The 22,952-nt window shown below is 43.0% G+C and overlaps 2 protein-coding genes across 4 annotated transcripts in view; both read right to left on the minus strand.

Annotated features, from left to right (window-relative positions):
• The window catches only part of LOC109865587 (integrin beta-3), a 37,426-nt gene extending 24,260 nt beyond the window's left edge, over window positions 1–13,166 (minus strand). The window contains exons 1-4 of one of the 3 annotated variants that reach the window (XM_020453880.2): window positions 12,979–13,166; window positions 10,802–10,887; window positions 8,891–9,098; window positions 8,224–8,476 (exon numbers count right to left, since the gene is read on the minus strand). In XM_020453880.2, coding sequence (XP_020309469.1) covers window positions 8,224–8,476; window positions 8,891–9,098; window positions 10,802–10,887; window positions 12,979–13,060 — 629 coding nt within the window. In that variant the 5' untranslated portion in view covers window positions 13,061–13,166. The other 2 variants (XM_031799366.1, XM_020453881.2) reach the window with 2 other exon arrangements.
• Window positions 13,167–18,047: 4,881 nt separating this feature from the next.
• On the minus strand, window positions 18,048–22,070 carry pnmt (phenylethanolamine N-methyltransferase). Its single transcript, XM_020454380.2, has 3 exons — window positions 21,638–22,070; window positions 19,962–20,172; window positions 18,048–19,550 (listed from the first exon to the last, which is right to left on the minus strand). Exons 1-3 carry the CDS (start codon window positions 21,837–21,839, stop codon window positions 19,109–19,111), a joined length of 855 nt encoding a protein of 284 aa, XP_020309969.1. The 5' UTR covers window positions 21,840–22,070; the 3' UTR covers window positions 18,048–19,108.
• Between the last annotated feature and the right edge of the window lie 882 nt (window positions 22,071–22,952).

Genomic DNA, 22,952 nt, shown 5'->3' on the forward strand with positions numbered 1-22,952 from the left:
AAACTGTGAAGGACCTCGGCGTTACTCTGGACCCTGATCTCTCTTTTGAAGAACATATCAAGACCATTTCGAGGACAGCTTTTTTCCATCTACGTAACATTGCAAAAATCAGAAACTTTCTGTCCAAAAATGATGCAGAAAAATTAATCCATGCTTTTGTCACTTCTAGGTTAGACTACTGCAATGCTCTATTTTCCGGCTACCCGGATAAAGCACTAAATAAACTTCAGTTAGTGCTAAATACGGCTGCTAGAATCCTGACTAGAACCAAAAAATGTTATCATATTACTCCAGTGCTAGCCTCTCTACACTGGCTTCCTGTCAAAGCAAGGGCTGATTTCAAGGTTTTACTGCTAACCTACAAAGCATTACATGGGCTTGCTCCTACCTATCTCTCTGATTTGGTCCTGCCGTACATACCTACACGTACGCTACGGTCACAAGACGCAGGCCTCCTAATTGTCCCTAGAATTTCTAAGCAAACAGCTGGAGGCAGGGCTTTCTCCTATAGAGCTCCATTTTTATGGAATGGTCTGCCTACCCATGTCAGAGACGCAAACTCGGTCTCAACCTTTAAGTCTTTACTGAAGACTCACCTCTTCAGTGGGTCATATGATTGAGTGTAGTCTGGCCCAGGAGTGGGAAGGTGAACGGAAATGCTGTCTCTGCCTGGCCGGTTCCCCTCTTTCCACTGGGATTCTCTGCCTCTAACCCTATTACAGGGGCTGAGTCACTGGCTTGCTGGGGCTCTCTCATGCCGTCCCTGGAGGGGGTGCGTCACCTGAGTGGGTTGATTCACTGTTGTGGTCATCCTGTCTGGGTTGGCGCCCCCCCCTTGGGTTGTGCCGTGGCGGAGATCTTTGTGGGCTATACTCAGCCTTGTCTCAGGATGGTAAGTTGGTGGTTGAAGATATCCCTCTAGTGGTGTGGGGGCTGTGCTTTGGCAAAGTGGGTGGGGTTATATCCTTCCTGTTTGGCCCTGTCCGGGGGTGTCCTCGGATGGGGCCACAGTGTCTCCTGACCCCTCCTGTCTCAGCCTCCAGTATTTATGCTGCAGTAGTTTATGTGTCGGGGGGCTGGGGTCAGTTTGTTATATCTGGAGTACTTCTCCTGTCCTATTCGGTGTCCTGTGTGAATCTAAGTGTGCGTTCTCTAATTCTCTCCTTCTCTCTTTCTTTCTCTCTCTCGGAGGATCTGAGCCTTAGGACCATGCCCCAGGACTACCTGACATGATGACTCCTTGCTGTCCCCAGTCCACCTGGCCATGCTGCTGTTCCAGTTTCAACTGACCTGAGCCCTAGGACCATGCCCCAGGACTACCTGACATGATGACTCCTTGCTGTCCCCAGTCCACCTGGCCATGCTGCTGCTCCAGTTTCAACTTCCACCTGACTGTGCTGCTGCTCCAGTTTCAACTGTTCTGCCTTATTATTATTCGACCATGCTGGTCATTTATGAACATTTGAACATCTTGGCCATGTTCTGTTATAATCTCCACCCGGCACAGCCAGAAGAGGACTGACCACCCCACATAGCCTGGTTCCTCTCTAGGTTTCTTCCTAGGTATTGGCCTTTCTAGGGAGTTTTTCCTAGCCACCGTGCTTCTACACCTGCATTGCTTGCTGTTTGGGGTTTTAGGCTGGGTTTCTGTACAGCACTTTGAGATATCAGCTGATGTACGAAGGGCTATATAAATAAATTTGATTTGATTTGATATACAGTTGAAGTCGGAAGTTTACATACACTTAGGTTGGAGTCATTAAAACTCGTTTTTCAACCATTCCACAAATTTCTTGTTAACAAACTATAATTTTGGCAAGTCGGTTAGGACATCTACTTTGTGCATGACACAAGTACATTTTCCAACAATTGTTTAAAGACAGATTATTTCACTTATAATTCACTATAAGCACAATTCCAGTGTGTCAGAAGTTGATTGTGCCTTTAAACAGCTTGAAAAATTCCATAAAATTATGTCATGGCTTTAGAAGCTTCTGATAGGCTAATTGACATCATTTGAGTGAATTGGAGGTGTACCTGTGGATGTATTTCAAGGCCAACCTTCAAACTCAGTGCCTCTTTGCTTGACATCATGGGAGAATCAAAGGAAATTAGCCAAGACCTCAGAAAAAATTGTAGATCTCCAGAAGTCTGGTTCATCCTTACGAGCAATTTCCAAATGCCTGAAGTTACCACGTTCATCTGTACAAACAATAGTACGCAAGTATAAACACCATGGGACCACACAGCCGTCATACCGCTCAGGAAGGAGACGTGTTCTGTCCCCTAGGGATGAATGTACTTTGGTGCGAAAAGGGAAATCAATCCCAGAACAACAGCAAAGGACCTTGTGAAGATGCTGGAGGAAACAGGTACAAAAGTGTCTATATCCACAGTAAAACGAGTCCTATATCGACATAACCTGAAAGGCTGCTCAGCAAGGAAGAAGCCACTGCTCCAAAACCAACATTAAAAAAGCCAGACTATGGTTTGCAACTGCACATGGGGACAAAGATCGTACTTTTTGGAGAAATGTCCTCTGGTCTGATGAAACAAAAATAAAACTGTTTGGCCATAATGATCATTGTTATGTTTGGAGGAAAAAGGGGGAGGCTTGCAAGCCAAAGAGCACCATCCCAACCATGATGCATGGGGCGGCAGCATCATATTGTGGGGGTGCTTTGCTGCAGGAGGGACTGGTGCACTTCACAAAATTGATGGCATCATGAGGAAGAAAATTATGTGGACATATTTAAGCAACAACAAGTTACAGCTTGGTCGCAAATGGGTCTTCCAAATGGACAATGACCCCAAGCATACTTCCAAAGTTGTGGCAAAATGGCTTAAGGACAACAAAGTCAAGGTATTGGAGTGGCCATCACAAAACCCTATAGAACATTTGAGGGTCAAACTGAAAAAATGTGTGCGAGCAAGGATCCCTACAAACCTGACTCAGTTACACCAGCTCTGTCAGGAGGAATGGGCCAAAATTCACCCAATTTATTGTGGGAAGCTTGTGGAAGGCTACCCGAAATGTTTGACCCAAGTTAAACAAATTAAAGGCAATGCTACCAAATACTAATTGAGTGTATGTAAACTTCTGACCCACTGGGAATGTCATGAAAGAAATAAAAGCTGAAATAAATCATCATTCTCTCTACCATTATTCTGACATTTCACATTCTAAAAATAAAGTTGTGACCCTAACTGACCTAAGACAGGGAATCTTTACTAGGATTAAATGTCAGGAATTGTGAAAAACTGAGTTTAAATGTATTTGGCTGAGGTGTATGTAAACTTCTGACATCAACTGTATAGGGAAGGTAATCAGGGAAGTGATGGAATCCAGGTAAGTCTAATGAAGCGGAGGTGCACATAGCGATGGTGACAGGTGTGCGCCATAACTTGCAGCCTGGTGACTTAGAGGCCTGAGAGGAAGCACACGTGACCCTGGCCTGCTGTGCAAATGTGGTGAGTAGTTAACTCAAAGAGAAAGACAATATTTAAACAGTTTTGAACAAATACATTTCTTTAAAAATGAAGGAGAAGCAAGAGAGAGAGATAGAGAGAGACAGAGCTAGCTATATATATATATATAAAAAAAAAACACTTTCACTTAGCTAGTGAATCCAGCTAGCTAGTTAAGCCTACTCAAACACCAGGCTCAAATAGAGAGGGATGCTATGTTAGCTAGCTGGCTATGGCTTTCCAATACTGGAAATCTTCCAAATCAAGGTAAGCTAAACTGCTTGCTGACTGCACACTGTACTACATTATTGTAGCGGGTTTCCTAGCTAGCAGCTACAGTGCCTTGAAAAAGTATTCATCCCCCATTGCGTGGGAGACGAGGTGCTGCTGGAAGTGGTGTTGGAGGGCCAGTATGAGGCACTCTTTACTCTGGTCTAAAAAATATCCCAATTCCCCAGGGTAGTGATTGGGGACACTGCCCTGTGTAGGGTGCCATCTTTTGAAAGGGATGTTAAATGGGTGTCCTGACTCTCTGAGGTCATTAAAGATCCCATGGCAGTTGTCGTAAGAGTAGGGGTGTTAACCCCAGTGTCCTGGCCAAATTCCCAATCTGGCACTCAAACCATCATGGTCACCTAATAAGTCGCAGTTTACAATTGGCTCATTCATCCCCCTCCTCTCCCCTGTAACTATTCCCCAGGTCGTTGCTGTAAATGAGAACGTGTTCTCAGTCAACTTACCTGGTAAAATAACAGATTTTTTTTAAAAATGGACAAACACAAAATATTCCAAATTTGTGATATGAAAAAAATACCTTGTTTCAAAAAGTTCTAATTTAAAAAAAATTATATATGTATTCACCCCCTTTGCTATGAAGCCCCTAAACAAGATCTGGTGCAACCCATTACCTTCAGAAGTCACATAATTAGTTAAATAAAGTCCACTTGTGTGCAATCTAAGTGTCACATGATCTCAGTATATATACAACTGTTCTGAAAGGCCCCAGAGTCTGCAACACCACTAAGAAAGGGGTACCACCAAGCAAGTGGCACCATGAGGTGCAAGGATCTCTCCAAACAGGTCAGCAACAAAGTTGTGGAGAAGTACAGATCAGGGTTGGGTTATAAAAATATCTCAAACTATGAACATCCCACAGAGCATTATTAAAAAATGGAAAGAATATGGCACCACAACAAACCTGCCAAGAGAGGGCCGTCCACCAAAACTCACAGATCAGGCAAGAGTGCATTAATCAGAGAGGCAACAAAGAGACCAAAGATAACCCTGAAGGAGCTCCACAGTGGAGATTGGAGTATCTGTCCATAGGACCACTTTAAGCAGTACACTCCACAGAGCTGGGTTTTACGGAAGAGTGGCCAGAAAAAAAACATTGCTTAAAGAAAATATAAGCAAACACATTTGGTGTTCGCCATAAGGCATGTGGGAGACTCCCCAAACATATGGAAGAAGGTACTCTGGTCAGATGAGACAAATATTGAGCTTTTTGGCCATCAAGGAAAACGCTATGTCTGGCACAAACCCAACACCTCTTATCACCCCAAGAACACCATTCCCACAGGGAAGCATGCTGGTGGTAGCATCATGCTGTGGGGATGTTTTCATTGGCAGGGACTGGGAAACTGGTGATGGCGCTAAATACAGGGAAATTCTTGTGGGAAACCTGTTTCAGTCTTCCAGAGATTTGAGACTGGGACAGATGTTCATCTTCCAGCAGGACAATGACCCTAAGAATACTGCTAAAGCAACACTCAAGTGGTTTAAGGGGAAACATTTAAATGTCTTGGAATGGCCTAGTCCAAGCCCAGACCTCAATCCAATTGATAATCTGTGGTATGACTTAAAGATTGCTGTACACCAGCGGAAACAATCCAACTTGAAGGAGCTGGAGCAGTTTTGCCTTGAAGAATGGGCAAAAATCCCAGTGGCTAGATGTGCCTAGCTTATAGAGACATACCCCAAGAGACTTGCAGTTGTAATTGCTACAAAAGGTGACTCTACAAAGTATTGACTTTGGGGGGGTGAATAGCTCAAGTTTAGTTTTTTGTCTTATTTCTTGTTTGTTTCACAATAAAAAATATTTTGCATCTTCAAAGTGGTAGGCATGTTGTGTAAATTAAATTATACAACCCCCCCAGAAAAATCTATTTTAATTCCAGGTTGTAAGGCAACAAAATAGGAAAAATGCCAAGGGGGGTGAATACTGTCGCAAGCCACTGTATGTTAACTATGATGTTATTATCTAATATGGTGACAACGATGTAGGCTATGCGTAGCAGTTAGCAGTTATGATATGGTTTGTCTTGAAATGTTTTTTTAGTCTGGTCACAGACAGATGATTTGTTGTGCACTGAAGTCCACAAGCAAAGGGAGAAGGTGAGAGGAGGAGAGTGTGTAGATGCAAGAAGGAATTATGCAACGAGCAAAATGTTCATGCAGTAAGTATGTGGCTGCTATGAAAGTGAACTGTGTTTCTGTGTGATCAGAGGTGTATTCATTCCGCCAATTCTGTTGATGCAGGCAAGAGTGTGCAAGGCGGTATTAAACGTGTCACTCTCTGTCACCTTAATTACTCACATTTCTCACGACCTGTGCACCTACGTTGTAAACGTTCATTGATATGCTAGATTGTAACGACCTCATGATGGGTATAGGGAAAATGTTAGTATCATAAACCTATCAATGTGAATGGAATATGAATGACAGTCATCCAATATGCTACAATAGAAATAAGGCCATGCTCATAAAAAAAATGGCGTCCTCTATCATCTCATTGATTTACAGTCTAAATAAAGGTAAATAAAAATAAATTGATTTACAGTGCATTCGAAATGTATTCAGACCCCTTGACTTTTTCCACATTTTGTTATGCCTTATTCTAAAATGTATTAAATATTTTTTTTACCCTCATCCAACCAACACACAATAGTCCATATCGACAAAGCAAAAACAGGTTTTTAGGCATTTTAGCAAATTTATTAAACATACAAAACTGAAATATCACATTTCCTTAAGTATTCAGACCATTTACTCAGTACTTGGTTGAAGCACCTTTGAAAGTGTGCCTCGAGTCTTCTTGGGTATGGTGCTACAAGCATGGGAGACCTGTATTTGGGGAGTTTCTCCCATTCTTCTCTGCAGATCCTCTCAAACTCTGTCAGTTTGGAAGAGCAGTGTTGCTGCACAGCTATTTTCAGGTCTCTCCAGAGATGTTCGATTGGGTTCAGGTCCGTGCTCTGGATGGGCCACTCAAGGACATTCATAGACTTGTCCCGAAGCCACTTCGGCGTTGTCTTGGCTGTGTGCTTAGAGTCGTTGTCCTTCAATGGTGCAGAAATGTTTTGGTATCCTTCCCCAGATTTCTGCCTCAACACAATCCTGTCTCGGAGCTCTACGGGCAATCCTTTTGACCTCATGGCTTGGTTTTTGCTCTGACACGCACTGTCAACTGTGGGACCTTATCATGTCCAATCAATTGAATTTACCACAGGTGGACTCCAATCAAGTTGTAGAAACATCTCCAGGATGATCAATGGATACAGGATGCACCTGAGCTCAATTTCGATTCTCATAGCAAAGGGTCTTGTGTTTTTTATTTTGAATACTGTTGCAAAAAATTCTAAAAACCTGATCTTGCTTTGTCATTATGAGGTATTGTGTGTAGATTGATGACGGAAAAAAAATATTGTATCCATTTTAGAATAAGGCTGTAACGTAACAAAATGTAGAAAAAGCACTGTACATATGCACTGTATACAGTACTGTTCTAGTAGAGAGAGAGAGAGAGAGATGACGTGTGTGAGTGAGGGAGAGAGAGAGACAGATGGTGTGTGTGAGTGAGGGAGAGAGAGAGACAGATGGTGTGTGTGAGTGAGGGAGAGAGAGAGACAGATGGTGTGTGTGAGTGAGGGAGAGAGAGAGACAGATGGTGTGTGTGAGTGAAGGAGAGAGAGAGATGACTTGTGTGAGTGAGGGAGAGAGAGAGATGACTTGTGTGAGTGAGGGAGAGAGAGATGACTTGTGTAAGTGAGGGAGAGAGAGAGAGATGACTTGTGTGAGTGAGGGAGAGAGAGAGAGATGACTTGTGTGAGTGAGGGAGAGAGAGAGATGACTTGTGTGAGTGAGGGAGAGAGAGAGAGATGACTTGTGTGAGTGAGGGAGAGAGAGAGAGATGACGTGTGTGTGAGTGAGGGAGAGAGAGAGAGATGACGTGAGGGAGGGAGAGAGAGAGAGAGAGAGAGTGTGAGAGAGAGAAAAAGATAACAGGAGTGTGAGGGAGCAAAACCTCAAACCAGTGAAAAGTTCAGCTAAACCAGGGTGGAGACAGCCAATCTTATATTCGCTCCTTAAACCCCTGTCGAGATCTCTGGATTACTTGTGTCTGACTCCTACACGCTGACTAAGCATCATCACCCACAGAGTCTCAGAATGACTCAACACCAACAGCTAGCTTGTATACATGACAGTTTAAAGGCACAACCTACAATTTCAATAGCCTGACCTTGCCACTGTTTGGTGAGAAGAAGGACGGGGCTGGGGAAACTTGACCACTCTCAAGTTTAAAGAGGAAGTCATACAAGGAGCTAGTTCTTGGTGTTTTATTGAGAGAAGGGTGCAAATTTGGTGTCAATGTGGATATACAGGTATATTCCCCATTTTAATGTCATGAACCTGTTCAAATTAAGGATAAACAAAAATTAAAACAAAGTTATCCCTGGTTTAATAACCCTGGCTTACCCGTGACAGGGGTTGAGCAGGGCCTCCTTGGGGGAGATGTACATGTAAGGTGACAGTGGCTTGTCCACGAAGGCTCCGAAGCCCATGCGCAGGTTGCTGGTGGTGCGTCCCATTTCCTTGGCCAGGCCTTTCCCCAGGGTGCGGAGGCGGAACAGGTCATCGTTCATGGAGAAGGACAGGTCCATGAGGTAATACAGGTCCACCGGGTAGTCCTCCACCTGGCGCACCTTCACTGTGAACCGCTTGGAGTCATCTGACAGGGGGAGAGGTGGAAATTTGGGATGTGCTGTTTGCATGTAATAACCTCATCGGGTCTCATGTAATAATATCACCTGGTCTGAGGGTGATGTGGTATCAGTCTAATAATCTCACCTGGTCTGAGGTCGACATGAAGTCTCACTTGTTCTGAATGTGTAATAATCTCACCTGTCTTGAGTGCAATAATCCCACCAGTGTAATAATCTCACTTGTTGTCCGTGTAATAATCTCACCTGGTCTGAGGGTATAATAATATCACCTGGTCTGAGTGTAATAATCCCACCTGGTTTCATTTGGTTAATCCCACTTGGCCTAAATGTAATAGGCATAATCTCTTTTGATCTATGTGTAATAATCTCACCTGGTGTTGGTCTAATAATCTTACCTGGTCTCAGCCTAATAATCTCACCTGGTCTGAGGGTGATGTGGAGTCTCTGAGGTTGGATCTGCGTGGCGTCGGCTGTGTCTCCGGCTGCCTTGTTGCTGAGGGGCCGGTCCTCCTTCACCTGCAGCTTGCTGGTGGGGAACTCAAGGGCGGTCGGAGGAGCACAGCCCGCCACCAATAGGTTACGCTTCAGGTCACAACGAGACGAGCCTGCCACACCCTGCCCAAAGTCCTGATGGAACAATTCAGGAAGTTAGTGAGAGAAACAGGAAGTGTTAATAATCTCTACCATTCCCTTCAAAAAAGCTAGAAGTAGCAGTTCTAACACAGCCTATGTGTTGTTTGGGGTAGGCCATCTTGTTTTTGGCCAGGCCATGGAGGTGAAAGGGCAAGTCCTGACATGCCCCATGCCATAGAAGGGTCGTTCCACTTTAATATTTGGATTAGAAATTGTGGACCAATATTGAATTTAAAAGCATGTTATAGTAAATGATTTGCTACTTAATATAGACCATATGGAGAATTCCAAAAATCATATTTTTATATGAATAAAAGCTTGCTAAAGTGCCAAAATTCTTCATTTTGACATGTCCCTAAGTCAACCTGTATCACTTCTAAGAAGATTTTATTTATTTTGTTGCTTTGACAAAGTCATTTCTGAAGATGACTATTTATTTCATGTGATTAGTGAATCATTTACTTCTGTTTCTCATTTTAAGGTCAACCCTCTTATACATGAACTGAACTCTCGTTTTAAAGGGATATTTTGGGATTTTGGCAATGAAGTTATTTATCTAGTTCCCTAGAGCCAGAAACTCATGAATACATGTTTTATGTTTCTGCATCTGGTATGAAGGAAGTTAGAGGTAGTTTTGTGAGTCAAAACTAACTAGCATGCTAGCAGTTACCATAGACTTCCAGTCATTGTGCTCACGCTAGTTATCAATTGCGCTAACGCTAGTTAGCAACTTCCTCCAAACAGAGAAATAAAAAACGTTATCCATGAGTTCATCTGACTCTGGGGAAGTAGATAAAGGGCTTCATTGCCAAAATGCTGAAGTATCTCTCTGATACAGTGAAACGATTCCTTTTTAAATATTTTGAAATATGAACATCTAATAATCTAAATCATAGAGTAAAAGTGAACTCTTTTTGGCCATTTCTGATTGTTTGTGGTGGAAAACTGAGTGGGCCGAGCATAGCACATCAACCCTGTTACCTAGAAATAGACAGGCTAAAATTGTTTCAACAATTTCACATGTATTTTATTTTAGCTTGGATTCAATTGCCACTACCTGCTGCACACAACAAGCTTAAATTTCCCCTGTCACAAGTGGATTCATGGTTGATTTAAGAAGAAATCGTTAACCCTGTTACGGTCAACCCTGTTACTTTATTTGGCACTTAATAGGCACTTACTATAGTCCTTTTTCTATTTAACATCTTGAGATGTGAAAAGGTGTTTTTTATGAGGTTGAACATGTTCTCTTTCTGACACAATGTAAAAGAAAATAGGTCAATTCAGGTCTTTTTGACCAAGTTACACTTCTCAAAAAACACAGAATTAGTGGAGCAACCCAGAAATATAATCATAGGGATGAATACATGGAGAAAATGTATAAACATTTCGGGGAGGAAGGGAGTGCCAGGGAATTGCCAAAGTGCAGTCCCCATCCATTGCCATTAACTACAATTACAACACTATTCTGTGGCCCAATTTCCTTGATGTCAATCATCAGATTGATTACAACATGTCCAAACAGGAGTCGTCTGCGTGCCACAAGACTGTGTTAGCCTTCTGAGCTAAGCCTAGGCATTAGCTCAGGGGAGCTAGCGCACATATTTAGGTCATAGGCAAACCACCTCTGTTACACGGATCAGTAATCCCTCAGGAAAGGAGAATTGAAGGAGATATCAGGGAGAATTTAGACACACCTCTTGGGAACACCACGCACAGGTAGGATGTACAGCCAGACACTGCTTACATGTGCTGGCCCCTCGGGATGTACAGATGTTGGAACCTGAAATGACAGTAGAGTCACTCACCAAACTCTACGTAAACATAGCATGTAGACACACATGCGCACACGTGCACCCACATATGCATAGTATACATACAGCAATCGTGCATATTTAAATGTGCAAGGGCGCACACGAACAAAAAGTCCTACAGGAATCATGCAGGAATTCTACCCTTTGTGAAGGTGTCCTGCAGGAATCCTGTAGGGTTGACAAAATCCCCAATGTTCCTGCAGGACTCCTGCAGGAGCATGACGTCCTACAGAAATGTTGAAATTCCTGCAGGACCGTGACAATTCCTGCAAGACTAAGTAATGTGTGGATCTGTTGGGGCGGTATACAAATTGGAATGGGTCTAGGGGTAATGGTGTTGATGTGAGCCATGACCAGCCTTTCAAAGCACTTCAGTAGTCATTTAGGCAGGTTACCTTAGTGTTCTTGGGCACAGTCACTATGGTGGTCTGCTTAAAATATGTTGGTATTACAGACTCGGACAGGGAAAGGTGGAAAATGTCAGTGAAGACACTTGCCAGTTGGTCAGTGCATGCTTGCAGTACACGTCCTGGTAATCCGTCTGTCCCTGCGGCCTTGTGAATGTTGACCTGTTTAAAGGTCTTACTCACATCGGCTGCAGAGAGCGTGATCACACAGTCGTCCGGAACAGCTGGTACTCTCATGCATGTTTCAGTGTTATCGAAGCAAGCATAGAAGTAGTTTAGCTCGTCTGATAGGCTTTTGTCACTGGGCAGCTCTCGGATGTGCTTCCCTTTGTAGTCTGTAATGGTTTGCAAGCCCTGCCACATCCGGCGAGCATCAGAACCTGTGTAGTACGATTCGATCTTAGTCCTGTATTGATGCTTTGCCTGAGTCCCGCACGTTGAAAGCAGCAGCCCAAGCCTTAAGCTCAGCGTGGATGTTGCCTGTAATTCATGGCTTCAGGTTGGGGTATGTACATACGGTCACTGTGGGGGGGACGTCATCGATGCACTTATTGATTAAGCCAATAACTGACTCATTCTTTTACCTATGCTTTTACCATATTTATTCATATTTTATGCAGTGATGGTGAAATGGACAATCAAACACACCCGCTGTTGCTGCATTGAATAATAACATTCCTATGCAATCAGATATCTTATGCTTTATGTCCATTATTTTAAAGGATGAGGAAGAGATCCCACAGGTGTCCTACAGGAAAATGGCCTGAAAATATTTTTGAATTACCTTCAGCAATCATATCTACAGGATATCAAAAGGATTTTGGGGCCATTTTGCTCTAGGACAATTCCTTCTGGTAGTCCTTCAGGAAAAGTTTTCTTGAAAGACTACCTGCATGATTCCTACAGGATCCTGCAGCATTCATGCAGGAATTGTCCTACAGGAAACTGGCCCTGAAAATCGTACAGGAATCCTGCAGGGATGTTAGGGTGTAGATAGCCTACAGTCATTTGGTGTGTGTATGACCTTTTTAATAAATAGTGGTAATTCTTGGCGATCAATCGAATAACTTTTGGCATGCTTATTGAACCTCAAGTAATGGGACACACCTGCACACACACACGCACACACACACACACACACACGGTACAGCTACTTATGACTTATGGTCCTCTTACTAGCAGAATGCTAAGCCTATAATTCCCCTTTGTCATCTCATCAGGTGATAAGGAGTCATAAGGGGAAAGATGGAAACTAGAGGCCAGTCTCAAACAGTCTGGGGAGAGCACAGGGAGCGATGTGGACAGATTTTGACAGATTACAACAAAACGAGTTTGGAGTTAACATTTTTTATCCATTTATCCAGTTATGTTTGAATTTAGTTTAATTAAAAATAGAATAATTTTCTATAATAAAAACCAAAATGATATTACTGCATGTATTAAATGTCCTTATTTGTAGCGATATTACCATTTCATGCGACCATTAAAGAAACTACAGTGTCTCACGTGTATTTCTAGCTGTAGTCTATCTCCCTGTCTGAACTGCGTTTTGCGCCCTCTCTCAACAATGATTCATTATTACACCGATGTTCAAGATGCAGCAACCGCACACCGCTAGAAGTAGTACATTTCCATCATATAGTTCAAACTTACCCAAAACATCAGTAACTGCAAATAAAACGAAATAACCTATCCAAAGTTGAATCCTTTGCGTTATGTGAGTAGGCCTACCCATCTTGGCGTGGGTACTTTGTCAGGACGCACGGCGCAGACGTTTGGCAAGACATTTCTTTGTGACTAGTTTAAATACCCCCCCTCCCTTCCGCCTTCGCTCAGTCTGCAATCTGACACAAGTCCAAATACAGTAAACTCTGTTTTCCTCTGTCCGGAAAGTCATAGCCTACTGTACAACGAGGTGTGGCGTTTATAAGGGCTTTAGAGCAACAAAAAAGCACAAGCATTTTATGCCCTTTTCTCATCCTTAAATAATATTCATCCGAATGTAGTTCTACCAGTCAATATACAGTTAAACACATTTTAGAACACTATGTTTTCATGTTTAAGCTTTTAAAATAGTTTTTGTATTGAGTATGTTGAATATTTGTATTAGGCCTATATAATAACAATAATAGCTATAATAAAATAATGTTTCTGTTTCTGAATCTTTGTCTCATTTGAAGCTCCATTAGTCCAGTAGTCTTCTATTTAAAGGTGATACGGTTTCCTTTACTACTACAGTATATAATTTGCACAATTTTGTTGCTGTTTTTCATGTAACACACACACACACACACACACACACACACACACACACACACACACACACACACACACACACACACACACACACACACACACACACACACACACACACTCTCACACACACACACACACACAGTTCTGCAGTTATATTCGGAACTCTCTCGCTCTCATGTCTTTCCTCCCCTCCCCAGTTAAGACAGAGCCTATAAACAAGTGAGACTGACCACCACAGAAAGCAGCACTCGACAGTCCTGCAGGCAAAGGTACCACCACACATAGTTTCAGCCTCTCATTTCTCCCTTTAAAATGGAGCCTAACACACACGCATAGCAGTACTCACAGATGTTGTTGGTACCAGCCATATTAAAACCAACTATCACCAAGCTTACCATTGCAGACATTTGTTTCCCTTTACACCAATACACATAAGCTGTTCATGTGACATCACCATTACTCTCACTCTTTTACCTATGCTTCTGCCATATTTATTCAGAATCTAATTTTCTTTCTCCTAGGAATCATGTTTAATGCAGTGCTGGTGAAATGGACAATCAAACACGCCCGCGGTTGCTGCATTGAGTAATACAATTCCTATGCAATCAGATATCTTATGCTTTATGTCCATTATTTTTAAAGGATGAGGAAGAGATCCCATAGGTTTTCTGTCCTACAGGAAAATGGCCCTGAAAATATTTTAGAATTACCTTCAGGAATCTTATCTACAGGTTATCAAAAGGATTTTGGGGCCATTTTGCTGTAGGACAATTCCTGCGGGTTGTCCTTCAGGAAAATGACTATCTGCAGGATTCTTGCAGGATTATTTACTTGAAGGACTTCCTGCATGATTTCTACAGGAAACTGGTCCCAAAAATCCTACAGGAATCCTGCAGAATAAATATCCTGCAGGAATCCTGTAGGATTCTTCATGCAGGGTTCCTGTAAGACTTTTTTTGTAAGGGTGTAGATAGCCTACAGTAATTTGGTGTGTACATGTGTGTTTATGACTTAAGTCACCTTTTTAATAAATAGTGATTATTCTTGTCAATCAAACGAATCACTTTTGACATGCTTATTGAACCTCAAGTAATGGGACACACCTGCACACGCGCTCGCATGTACACACAAACACACACACACACACACACACACACACACACACACACAATTAACATGGTCCTCTTACTAGCAGAATGCTAAACCTATAATTCCCCTTTGTCATCTCATCAGGTGGTAAGGAGTCATAAGGGGAAAGATGGAAACTGGAGGCCAGTCTCAAACAGTCTGGGGAGAGCACGGGGAGCTACGTGGACAGATTTAGAGAAGTTACAACAAAACGAGTTTGGAGTTAACATTTTTTATCCATTTATCCAGTTATGCTTAATTTAGTTTAATAAAAACTACAATGATTTTCTATAATAAAAGCCAAACTGATGATACTGCATCTATTAAATGCCCTTATTTGTAGAGATATTACCATTTCATGCGACCATTAAAGAAACTACAGTGTCTAACGTGTATTTCTAGCTGTAGTCTATTTCCCTGTCTGAACTGCGTTTTGCGCCCTCTCTCAACAATGATTCATTATTACACCGATGTTCAAGATGCAGCAACCGCACACCGCTAGAAGTAGTACATTTCCATCATATAGTTCAAACTTACCCAAAACATCAGTAACTGCAAATAAAACGAAATAACCTATCCAAAGTTGAATCCTTTGCGTTATGTGAGTAGGCCTACCCATCTTGGCGTGGGTACTTTGTCAGGACGCACGGCGCAGACGTTTGGCAAGACATTTCTTTGTGACTAGTTTAAATACCCCCCCTCCCTTCCGCCTTCGCTCAGTCTGCGATCTGACACAACTCCAAATAGAGTAAACTCAAAAGCACTGTTTTCCTCTGTACGGAAAGTCATAGCCTACAACGAGGTGTGGCGTTTATAAGGGGGAGGGGGTCTTTAGAGCAACAAAAAAAATCACAAGCGTTTCATGCCCTTTTCTTATCGTAAAATAATATTAATCCGAATGTAGGCCTATCAGTCAATATACAGTTGTTTAAGCACGTTTTAGAACACTATGTTTTCATGTTTAAGCTTTAAAAACAGTTTTTGTATTGAATATGTTGAATATTTGTATTAGGCCTATATCAAAGCTATAATAAAATAATAGCTATTATTATGTCTTGTTATATTAAATAAAGTTGTTTAAATACGATTACAATACATGTATGAAACATATAGAGTAACGTGATACTAAGTTAGCTAGGTTTTAAATGGTTGGCTTTGAAGTTGGAGATGGTGTGAGTCACTGACTGTATGACTCTAAAATGTGAATTTTCTTTGGTTTACTCAAGTCAACTAATATTGTAAAGTTATTGCCGACAGTGTTGCTACAAATCATCCTAGTATAACAGAGCGCTACCTAGTTAAAAAAGGGCTTAAAAGTTTACAGTCAGAACAATATCCCATAGTGAACACAGTCATCAGTTAATTCTGCTGACATGGTCACATGGAGTCAGTATGAGAAGGTGTTGATTATGAAGCTACTTTATGATATGGCCCATCCAGTTTGGAGCCTGTGGAAAAGGTTGAGACTGAGGAAAATAGGCCCCATCCTCCCTCCAGAATCCCAGTACTGCAGAAGAAGAGGTCGTTCTGCAATGGGAAGAGTCAAGGACTGCATGTAGCTCCAACATCTCAGCAGTCAGGGAAGGCTACTGTTCCTCCCATCCGGAAGCCACTGCAACCCATCCGGACCAAGAGGGATCAAACCTGCGTGGTGAAAAACATCTACCTCCATAGCGTCAAGCCATTGAAGGCAGTCCATGGAGCCAATATGGCCACCAAGATGCCACTGCCTCCCATTAGAGTCAGAGTCACTGTGCCAAACAATGATGCCAAGAAGGAGTCATTACGGACTATCAGACCAGATTTAAGCCCTCGTCCTGCTTCAAAGTTCAGAAGGCAGGTTGTGAAGAAACACGTCCAGTTCAAGACTCAGACCCTGACTGTACAGGATCTATCGTCATGCCCTGATAAGATGGTATGGGTTGTCATCAACTTGGAGGCTGAGCAGGTGATGGAATATCTGTGTCACCCAGGAATTAAACCTGATCAAAGGTGGGGCCAACATGGATGCTCAGGCTTTGGAGGAGAGGAAAGCAAAGGAGCAGTTCAAGGTCAAGGTGAAGAAGTTCATCCAGGAGATCTGCCTGATGAAGGTGGATTCTGACCTATGGGAGATGATAAGAGATAACGAAGAAGAGGAAGAGAGGAAGAAAGAGGTGATGGAAAATGGAGGGGAAGAGGGCAGCATAGCAAGTAAGCCGAAGCAGACAGCAGCCAGGAGACACGTGAGCAAGGACAGGGTCCAAGTCGAGAAGAGTGTGAAAGAGGAGGATGAGACAATGAAGGACAGAGAGGTAAATTAGTGCACTGCTGATCTAGTTCAGTGTTGTGATCATGTTTTAGGCTTATTTGTATTACATACTGTATATTTTATGTATGTTTCCAATTTAATTGTATGTATAGTACCTTTAGAGTGCCCAATATACCATCTGGCATGAGCTGTGCAATCATGTGTCCATCTGATAACGAGGAGTACCACAACGGAAATGTCTTTTGACTTTGTGTTTTTTGTCCTTGAGAATTTTCATGTGAGTAGTGTTGTATTCACAATGGCTGAAGCAACTCAATGTAGCCTGTTTTCAATTTGCCACATATATAAACAAATGAATTCCTTCATTCAGGTGGACACAAAACTTAGACTTGGGATGAGTGTAGCCAACTCCAAGCTGAAGCAGTGTGAGCACAGCAGTACTACTAGGAGGCAGTATTGTATCCAGAAACGTCTCAGCCAACAGTATTCAGCAGTTCCTCAAATCTACAGAAACACCTGTAGTTCTCCAATAAAATAAGAAATCCCAACAACTCTTTCTAAATGTTTCAGTCAGTGTTGTTCCCGGAAGGTAAAGGAAATTCAATGTTATTGTGTAGTATTCCTTTAATTACTTATGCTCTCCATACCTGTGCATTTTCACTTCCTTGTCACGTGTGACCAGTGACCAGTGACCCATGACCCAACATATAGCGCTCTCTAGTGCAGGGTTTCCTAAACTGTTTTGCTTCGTGACCCAACCAATTTAGGTCTCTATGTAGTCGTGACCCACCGTAAAGGGTTGAGCGGTGAAAACACAAACTAAGACCAAAAAAATCATACAAATAATGAACCCTCTTATTCAAAACATCCAACTGAATGTAGATTTGAGAGTTTTGAGCACATTTTTTGTTACAACCCACAACACATTTCATCCCCTGTATCTACCTGGACCTCTGCTGCTACCCACGTGTGGCCCCGAACCCACAGTTTTGGAACCACTACTCTGGAGTATAAATTAAGTGGAATATACAAGTTCTTTGTAGTAGTTGAGAACAGACTGGAATGAAATGGGACAGTCAGAAACAGGTAACAGTTCAGCATTTTTATTTCACTTCAGGCAAAGTCAGTGAAGCCACAAGCCAAGTTAACATTGACCAACAAGCCAAAAGTAGCCAGAGAAAATAACACATAACACAATAAGAGACAACAATAAAAATATATTTTAAACGTACAAAAGGATTTGTTAATGGTTTTGAGAGCATAGAACTTTGATGTAAAAAATAAAATAAAATCTAACTCTAAAAGACTCTAAAAGCCTATTTAGTCCTTTCCGTGACAAACTAACACATTTTTTTAACAGCTAACAATATGGCCAATCGCTGAGTAACCCTAAAAGGCTAACCATAATCCTGATAGAAAATAACTTCACTGTTAGATTTACATGACTTCTCGGGTCGAAGTTCAAGTATGAAAACATACTTGGGTCTTCCACCAAGCTAGTCCAATTCAGGCTCTATGAAGTAATTGCCTTTGAATGCGTTGGGCATACACCCAAATACTCAGTGGCTGCATTTACACAGGCAGTCCAATTCTTTTGACCAATAAGATCAGCTCTTTTGCGAATAATTCGGCAAAAGATCAGAATTGGACTGCCTATGTAAATGCACAACCAGTGGGATCAAGACTAAGATCATGACGCGTCAGTGAGTTCATTTCAACAGTAGGGGGCAGAAGTATACCTTTTAATCTTTAAGTCAAATGTCAGTGAAGGGCCATAAATGTTATTTGGATTTCTATTGTGGAAATTGTTAGCAAATTGTTCCATTGAAAATACTATTTCCTTTATGTGTTTTTAATCTCATACTATTGTTTACTTCCTCACTGTTCTGTTCCAATCTTTCCCCTTTCTCCTTCTCACTATTCCAACATCCTCTACCTCTTTCTCTCTTTTTGAACTCTGTATCTTCCTCATCATCTATTGCTTACTTTCTGACCTCATCTCTATTAGACTTCTACTCATCCTAGTGTCTTCCAACCTCTCACATCCTCCTCCTCCTCCTACTTCCACTACTCTCCCTCCCCTCCCACCTTCACCCACCTTCCTCCTCCTCCTCTCCTTTCCTCCTCTCCTTTCCTCCTCCTTCTCCTCTATGGCTTCCTGGCCTTCACAAAGAACACGCCCGTCACGTCGTCCACCCCCACCATCATGCCCTGGGGCAGCGTGTACACCTCCAGCCTCACCAACGTGTACCCACTGGCCCTCACGCTGGCACACACCTGGGCCTCATCCAGGGGCACCACAGGGATGCGCACACCGGGCCCCCCCATGTAGTAGCTCTCACCCAGGGCCCCGATGAGGAGCAGGTGGCCCCCGGGCCGGAGAAGGCCCCTGATGTGGCCCAGGGCCCGGGTGAAGGAGGCAAGGTCAGGACTGACGCTTTCCAGGCAGAAGCAGGACACCAGGCAGTCGGCGCCGGCAGTGGGGAGCTGGGAGTCAGGGTGCAGGGGGCGGGGGAGATGCACGTCGATGGGGAGAATGTCGGAGACAACAGAACGCAGGCGCGCGGCTTTCTCGGTCCACGCTGAAGGGCTGATCAGGACAATAAAACAACAAATAATACAAACAATTAAAAACAATAAACATACATTATTTAATGTCTGTCCTCAAAAGTCAGCACTTACTTGACCAATCAATATATGCTAGGAAGTCAGTCCCCGCACCTGGTTCCCCAGGTCTAAATCTGTTAGAGAGTTTATAGGCAAGAGTGAAAAGCAGCAGACTCTGTGGATGCGCCCCTCAAGGAGTTGAGTTTAACTCCTCAAATCATATTCATTATGCACCAAATGGAAGAAAAGTGACTGAAACAGGAAGGGACAACCTGTTCAACCTTTTTAACTTGTCCAATATGAAACGCTTGCCTTTGTTTTCCGTTGCAAAACGTTTTGCGACGGTACGCACTCATGAGTACGACCCTGGTCTAACACTAACATCAGCACCCACCGTCGGCCCTCCAGCTTGCAGACATGCTGCAGGTAGGGGGTCCAGTCCAGGCTGCTGTAGCCCTCACCCTGCAGCCAACGCCTCAGCTCCTGCCTGTTCACCTCCAGGAAGTCTGTGAGAAACACAGTGTCGAACACCTCACAGCCGCTCAACACCTGGTATAGAGTGGGCCCTGAACCCACGTCCACCAACACGTCACCTCCCACGTCACCTGACAGAGAGGGCGGGGAAGTGAGGGGGAAGAGGAAAAGAGATTGAGGATTGGGGGAAGGGGGGGGGTAGAGAGAAGGAGGGGGAGAAAAGGAGGTAGAGGAGGGGGAGATAGAAAGGGAGGGAGAGGCAGGGAAGGGGGGTAGAGGAGGGTAGAGATAAGAGGGTGGGAGAGAGGGAGAGGAGAGTAGGGGAGGAAATAGAGAGAGTAAGGGTGGGAGAGAGAGGGAGAGGACAGGGAAGTAATGGTGGGAGAGAGAGGGAGATGACCGAAGGAGTCGACAGACAGAGGAGTAGAGAGAGAAGTGATACAACATTAAACATACTCACCCTTCTCATTTACAAATCTACTGTACATAAACAAAAACACAGATATTGTACATATTTCAAATATCACACCCACCCTGAAAAATGTTATTCATACAGTCGCTCATAGACAGACAGACTGATGCACACAAACGCAAGCACACGCACACACACACACACACACACACACACACACACACACACACACACACACACACACACACACACACACACACACACACACACACACACACACACACACACACACACACGAGTTGTATCGGCACCAAATGGAATAAAACTGACTGAAACTGTTTTCTTCCACACACACAATGACGCAAACAAGCACGTTTAAGCTTAAAATGTTGAGGAGCTATCGAATTAGATATTTTTTCAGACAGCTCAAACCATTGCAACGTTGTCAAGCTAAGCTTACCCATTGGCTCCAGGTCATCTACAAGTCTCTGCTAGGCAAAGCCCCATCTCATCTCAGCTCACTGGTCACCATAGCAGCACCCACCCATAGCACGCGCTCCAACAGGTATATCTCACTGGTCACCCCCAAAGCCAATTCTTACTTTGGCCGCCTTTCCTTCCAGTTCTCTGCTGCCAATGACTGGAAAGAACTGCAAAAATCACTGAAGCTGGAGACTCATATCTCCCTCACTAGCTTTAAGCACCAGCTGTCAGAGCAGCTCACAGATCACTGCACCTGTACATAGCCCATCTGTAAATAGCCCATCCAACTACCTCATCCCCATACTGTATTTATTTATTTATCTTGCTCCTTTGCACCCAAGTATCCCTACTTGCACGTTCATCTTCTGCATATCTACCATTCCAGTGTTTAATTGCTAGATTGTAATTACTTCGCCACCACGGCCTATTTATTGCCTTACCTCCCTTATCCTACCTAATTTGTACACGCTGTATATAGACTTTTTCTACTGTATTATTGACCGCATGTTTGTTTATCCCGTGTGTAACTCTGTGTGTTGTTGCATGTGTCAAACTGCTTTGCTTTATCTTGGCCAGGTCGCATTTGCAAATGAGAACTTGTTCTCAACCTGGACACCTGGTTAAATAAAGGTGAAATAAATTCAAATAAAAAAGCTGTTATCAGCACACTGATCCCGTTAGACACACACACTCTCACTCACCCTCGGTAAAAGCTCTGTGCAGACATCCTAGTTTCCAGGGTACGATGCTGTCTTGCCGGTCAAAGTCCGCCCGCGGTGGCATGTAGTTATACTGTAGATAGGCTGCTGGATCAAAGCCTTGGTAACAAGCTACCATCGCCGCCACCCCCTTCTCTCTCTCTCTATCGTTCTCTTCTTTTTCATTTTTTGCCTCCCTGTCCATGCCTTTTTCTCTCTATCAGAACCCCTCTTTCCCACTCGTGCCACTCCTTTCCTGTTCTCCCTTTTCTGCCTTTCTATTAGTGGGTCAGGGAAGGTGGGTGGAAAACGGTCTCTGTCTCCCCCAGTATTAATACCTGTGTGTGTCGTGTTGTGTGTGTGTGGTCAGTCTGTGCGTGTGCTTTGTCTATGTCTGTCTGTGTTCCTATGCTTTGGGGTAGTCTCTCCCTCTCTCTCTCTCTCTCTCTCTCTCTCTCTCTTTCTTTCTTATCAGACGAGATAGCGATCCCCTCTGCCTCTTTCTCGGACGGTGTGACCACCTGATACCTTTGGGCCATCCACTATTCCACTTCTCCTAGCACGGGGTACTGATACCATCATACAGAGGGCTTTCTCCCCAAGGAAATCCACTAATGGCTGCCCACACAAGCACTTCAAGGCCAGCAATCCCTGCTCTTATAGACTCTCTTATCTCCCCCATCGTAAAAAAAGAGCTCTCAGGCAAAAAACAAACATAGAGGTTTAATCACTGTGAATTATCAGTCAGATGGCCATTTTGTTTTGCTGTACAGGGGGAGACCGAGAGGAAAGTTGGGCTGTTTGGAGAGATATTGAAGTGGAAGGCAAGGATTGTTGTATGGATGAGGTAAGAAATGTAACTTAAGACTTCTACAACTCAAATGAAAAATGTCTAGAGAAATGTTGTGTCCATTTAACCCTCATCCTACCAACATATTTTACATACATGGATTACCAACGGGGGTCATTTTGACACCAAGAAGAAACTATTAGAAAAAGCAACAATCATAGCAAAATATGAACTTAATTCTGATCAAAACATAAATATTCATGTAATTAATGTAATCTGAAATAAAAACAAATACCCCAAAAGACTGTTAGTTTAGCAAAATTAAAGTAATTTGCATATTCCATAAAACAAAGTTAGAAACATTTCCCTTAAATAAAGTGCAGCTTTTTTCAAAGTACAGTCCACATTAGTACTAAAAAGCTGATTTACCATGATTTGTTGTAGTATCACTTAGTTTTGAGAATTTTGAAGTACATTTTCAATATTTATTATTTATGTATTAAAAACGACTGCCATATAAAGGGGAGG

The sequence above is a fragment of the Oncorhynchus kisutch genome, linkage group LG20, assembly GCF_002021735.2.
Source record: "Oncorhynchus kisutch isolate 150728-3 linkage group LG20, Okis_V2, whole genome shotgun sequence".
In the NCBI taxonomy this organism is placed as follows: domain Eukaryota; kingdom Metazoa; phylum Chordata; class Actinopteri; order Salmoniformes; family Salmonidae; genus Oncorhynchus; species Oncorhynchus kisutch.

Coding starts and splice junctions, on each gene's coding strand:
- pnmt (XM_020454380.2), bottom strand. CDS start 21,839: ATGGACAGGGAGGCAAAAAATGAAAAAGAAGAGAACGATAGAGAGAGA. Junction 20,173..21,637: donor GCACAGAGCTTTTACCGAGG/GTGAGTGAGAGT, acceptor CCTCTCTGTCAG/GTGACGTGGGAGGTGACGTG. Junction 19,551..19,961: donor TGCAAGCTGGAGGGCCGACG/GTGGGTGCTGAT, acceptor TGTCCTGATCAG/CCCTTCAGCGTGGACCGAGA.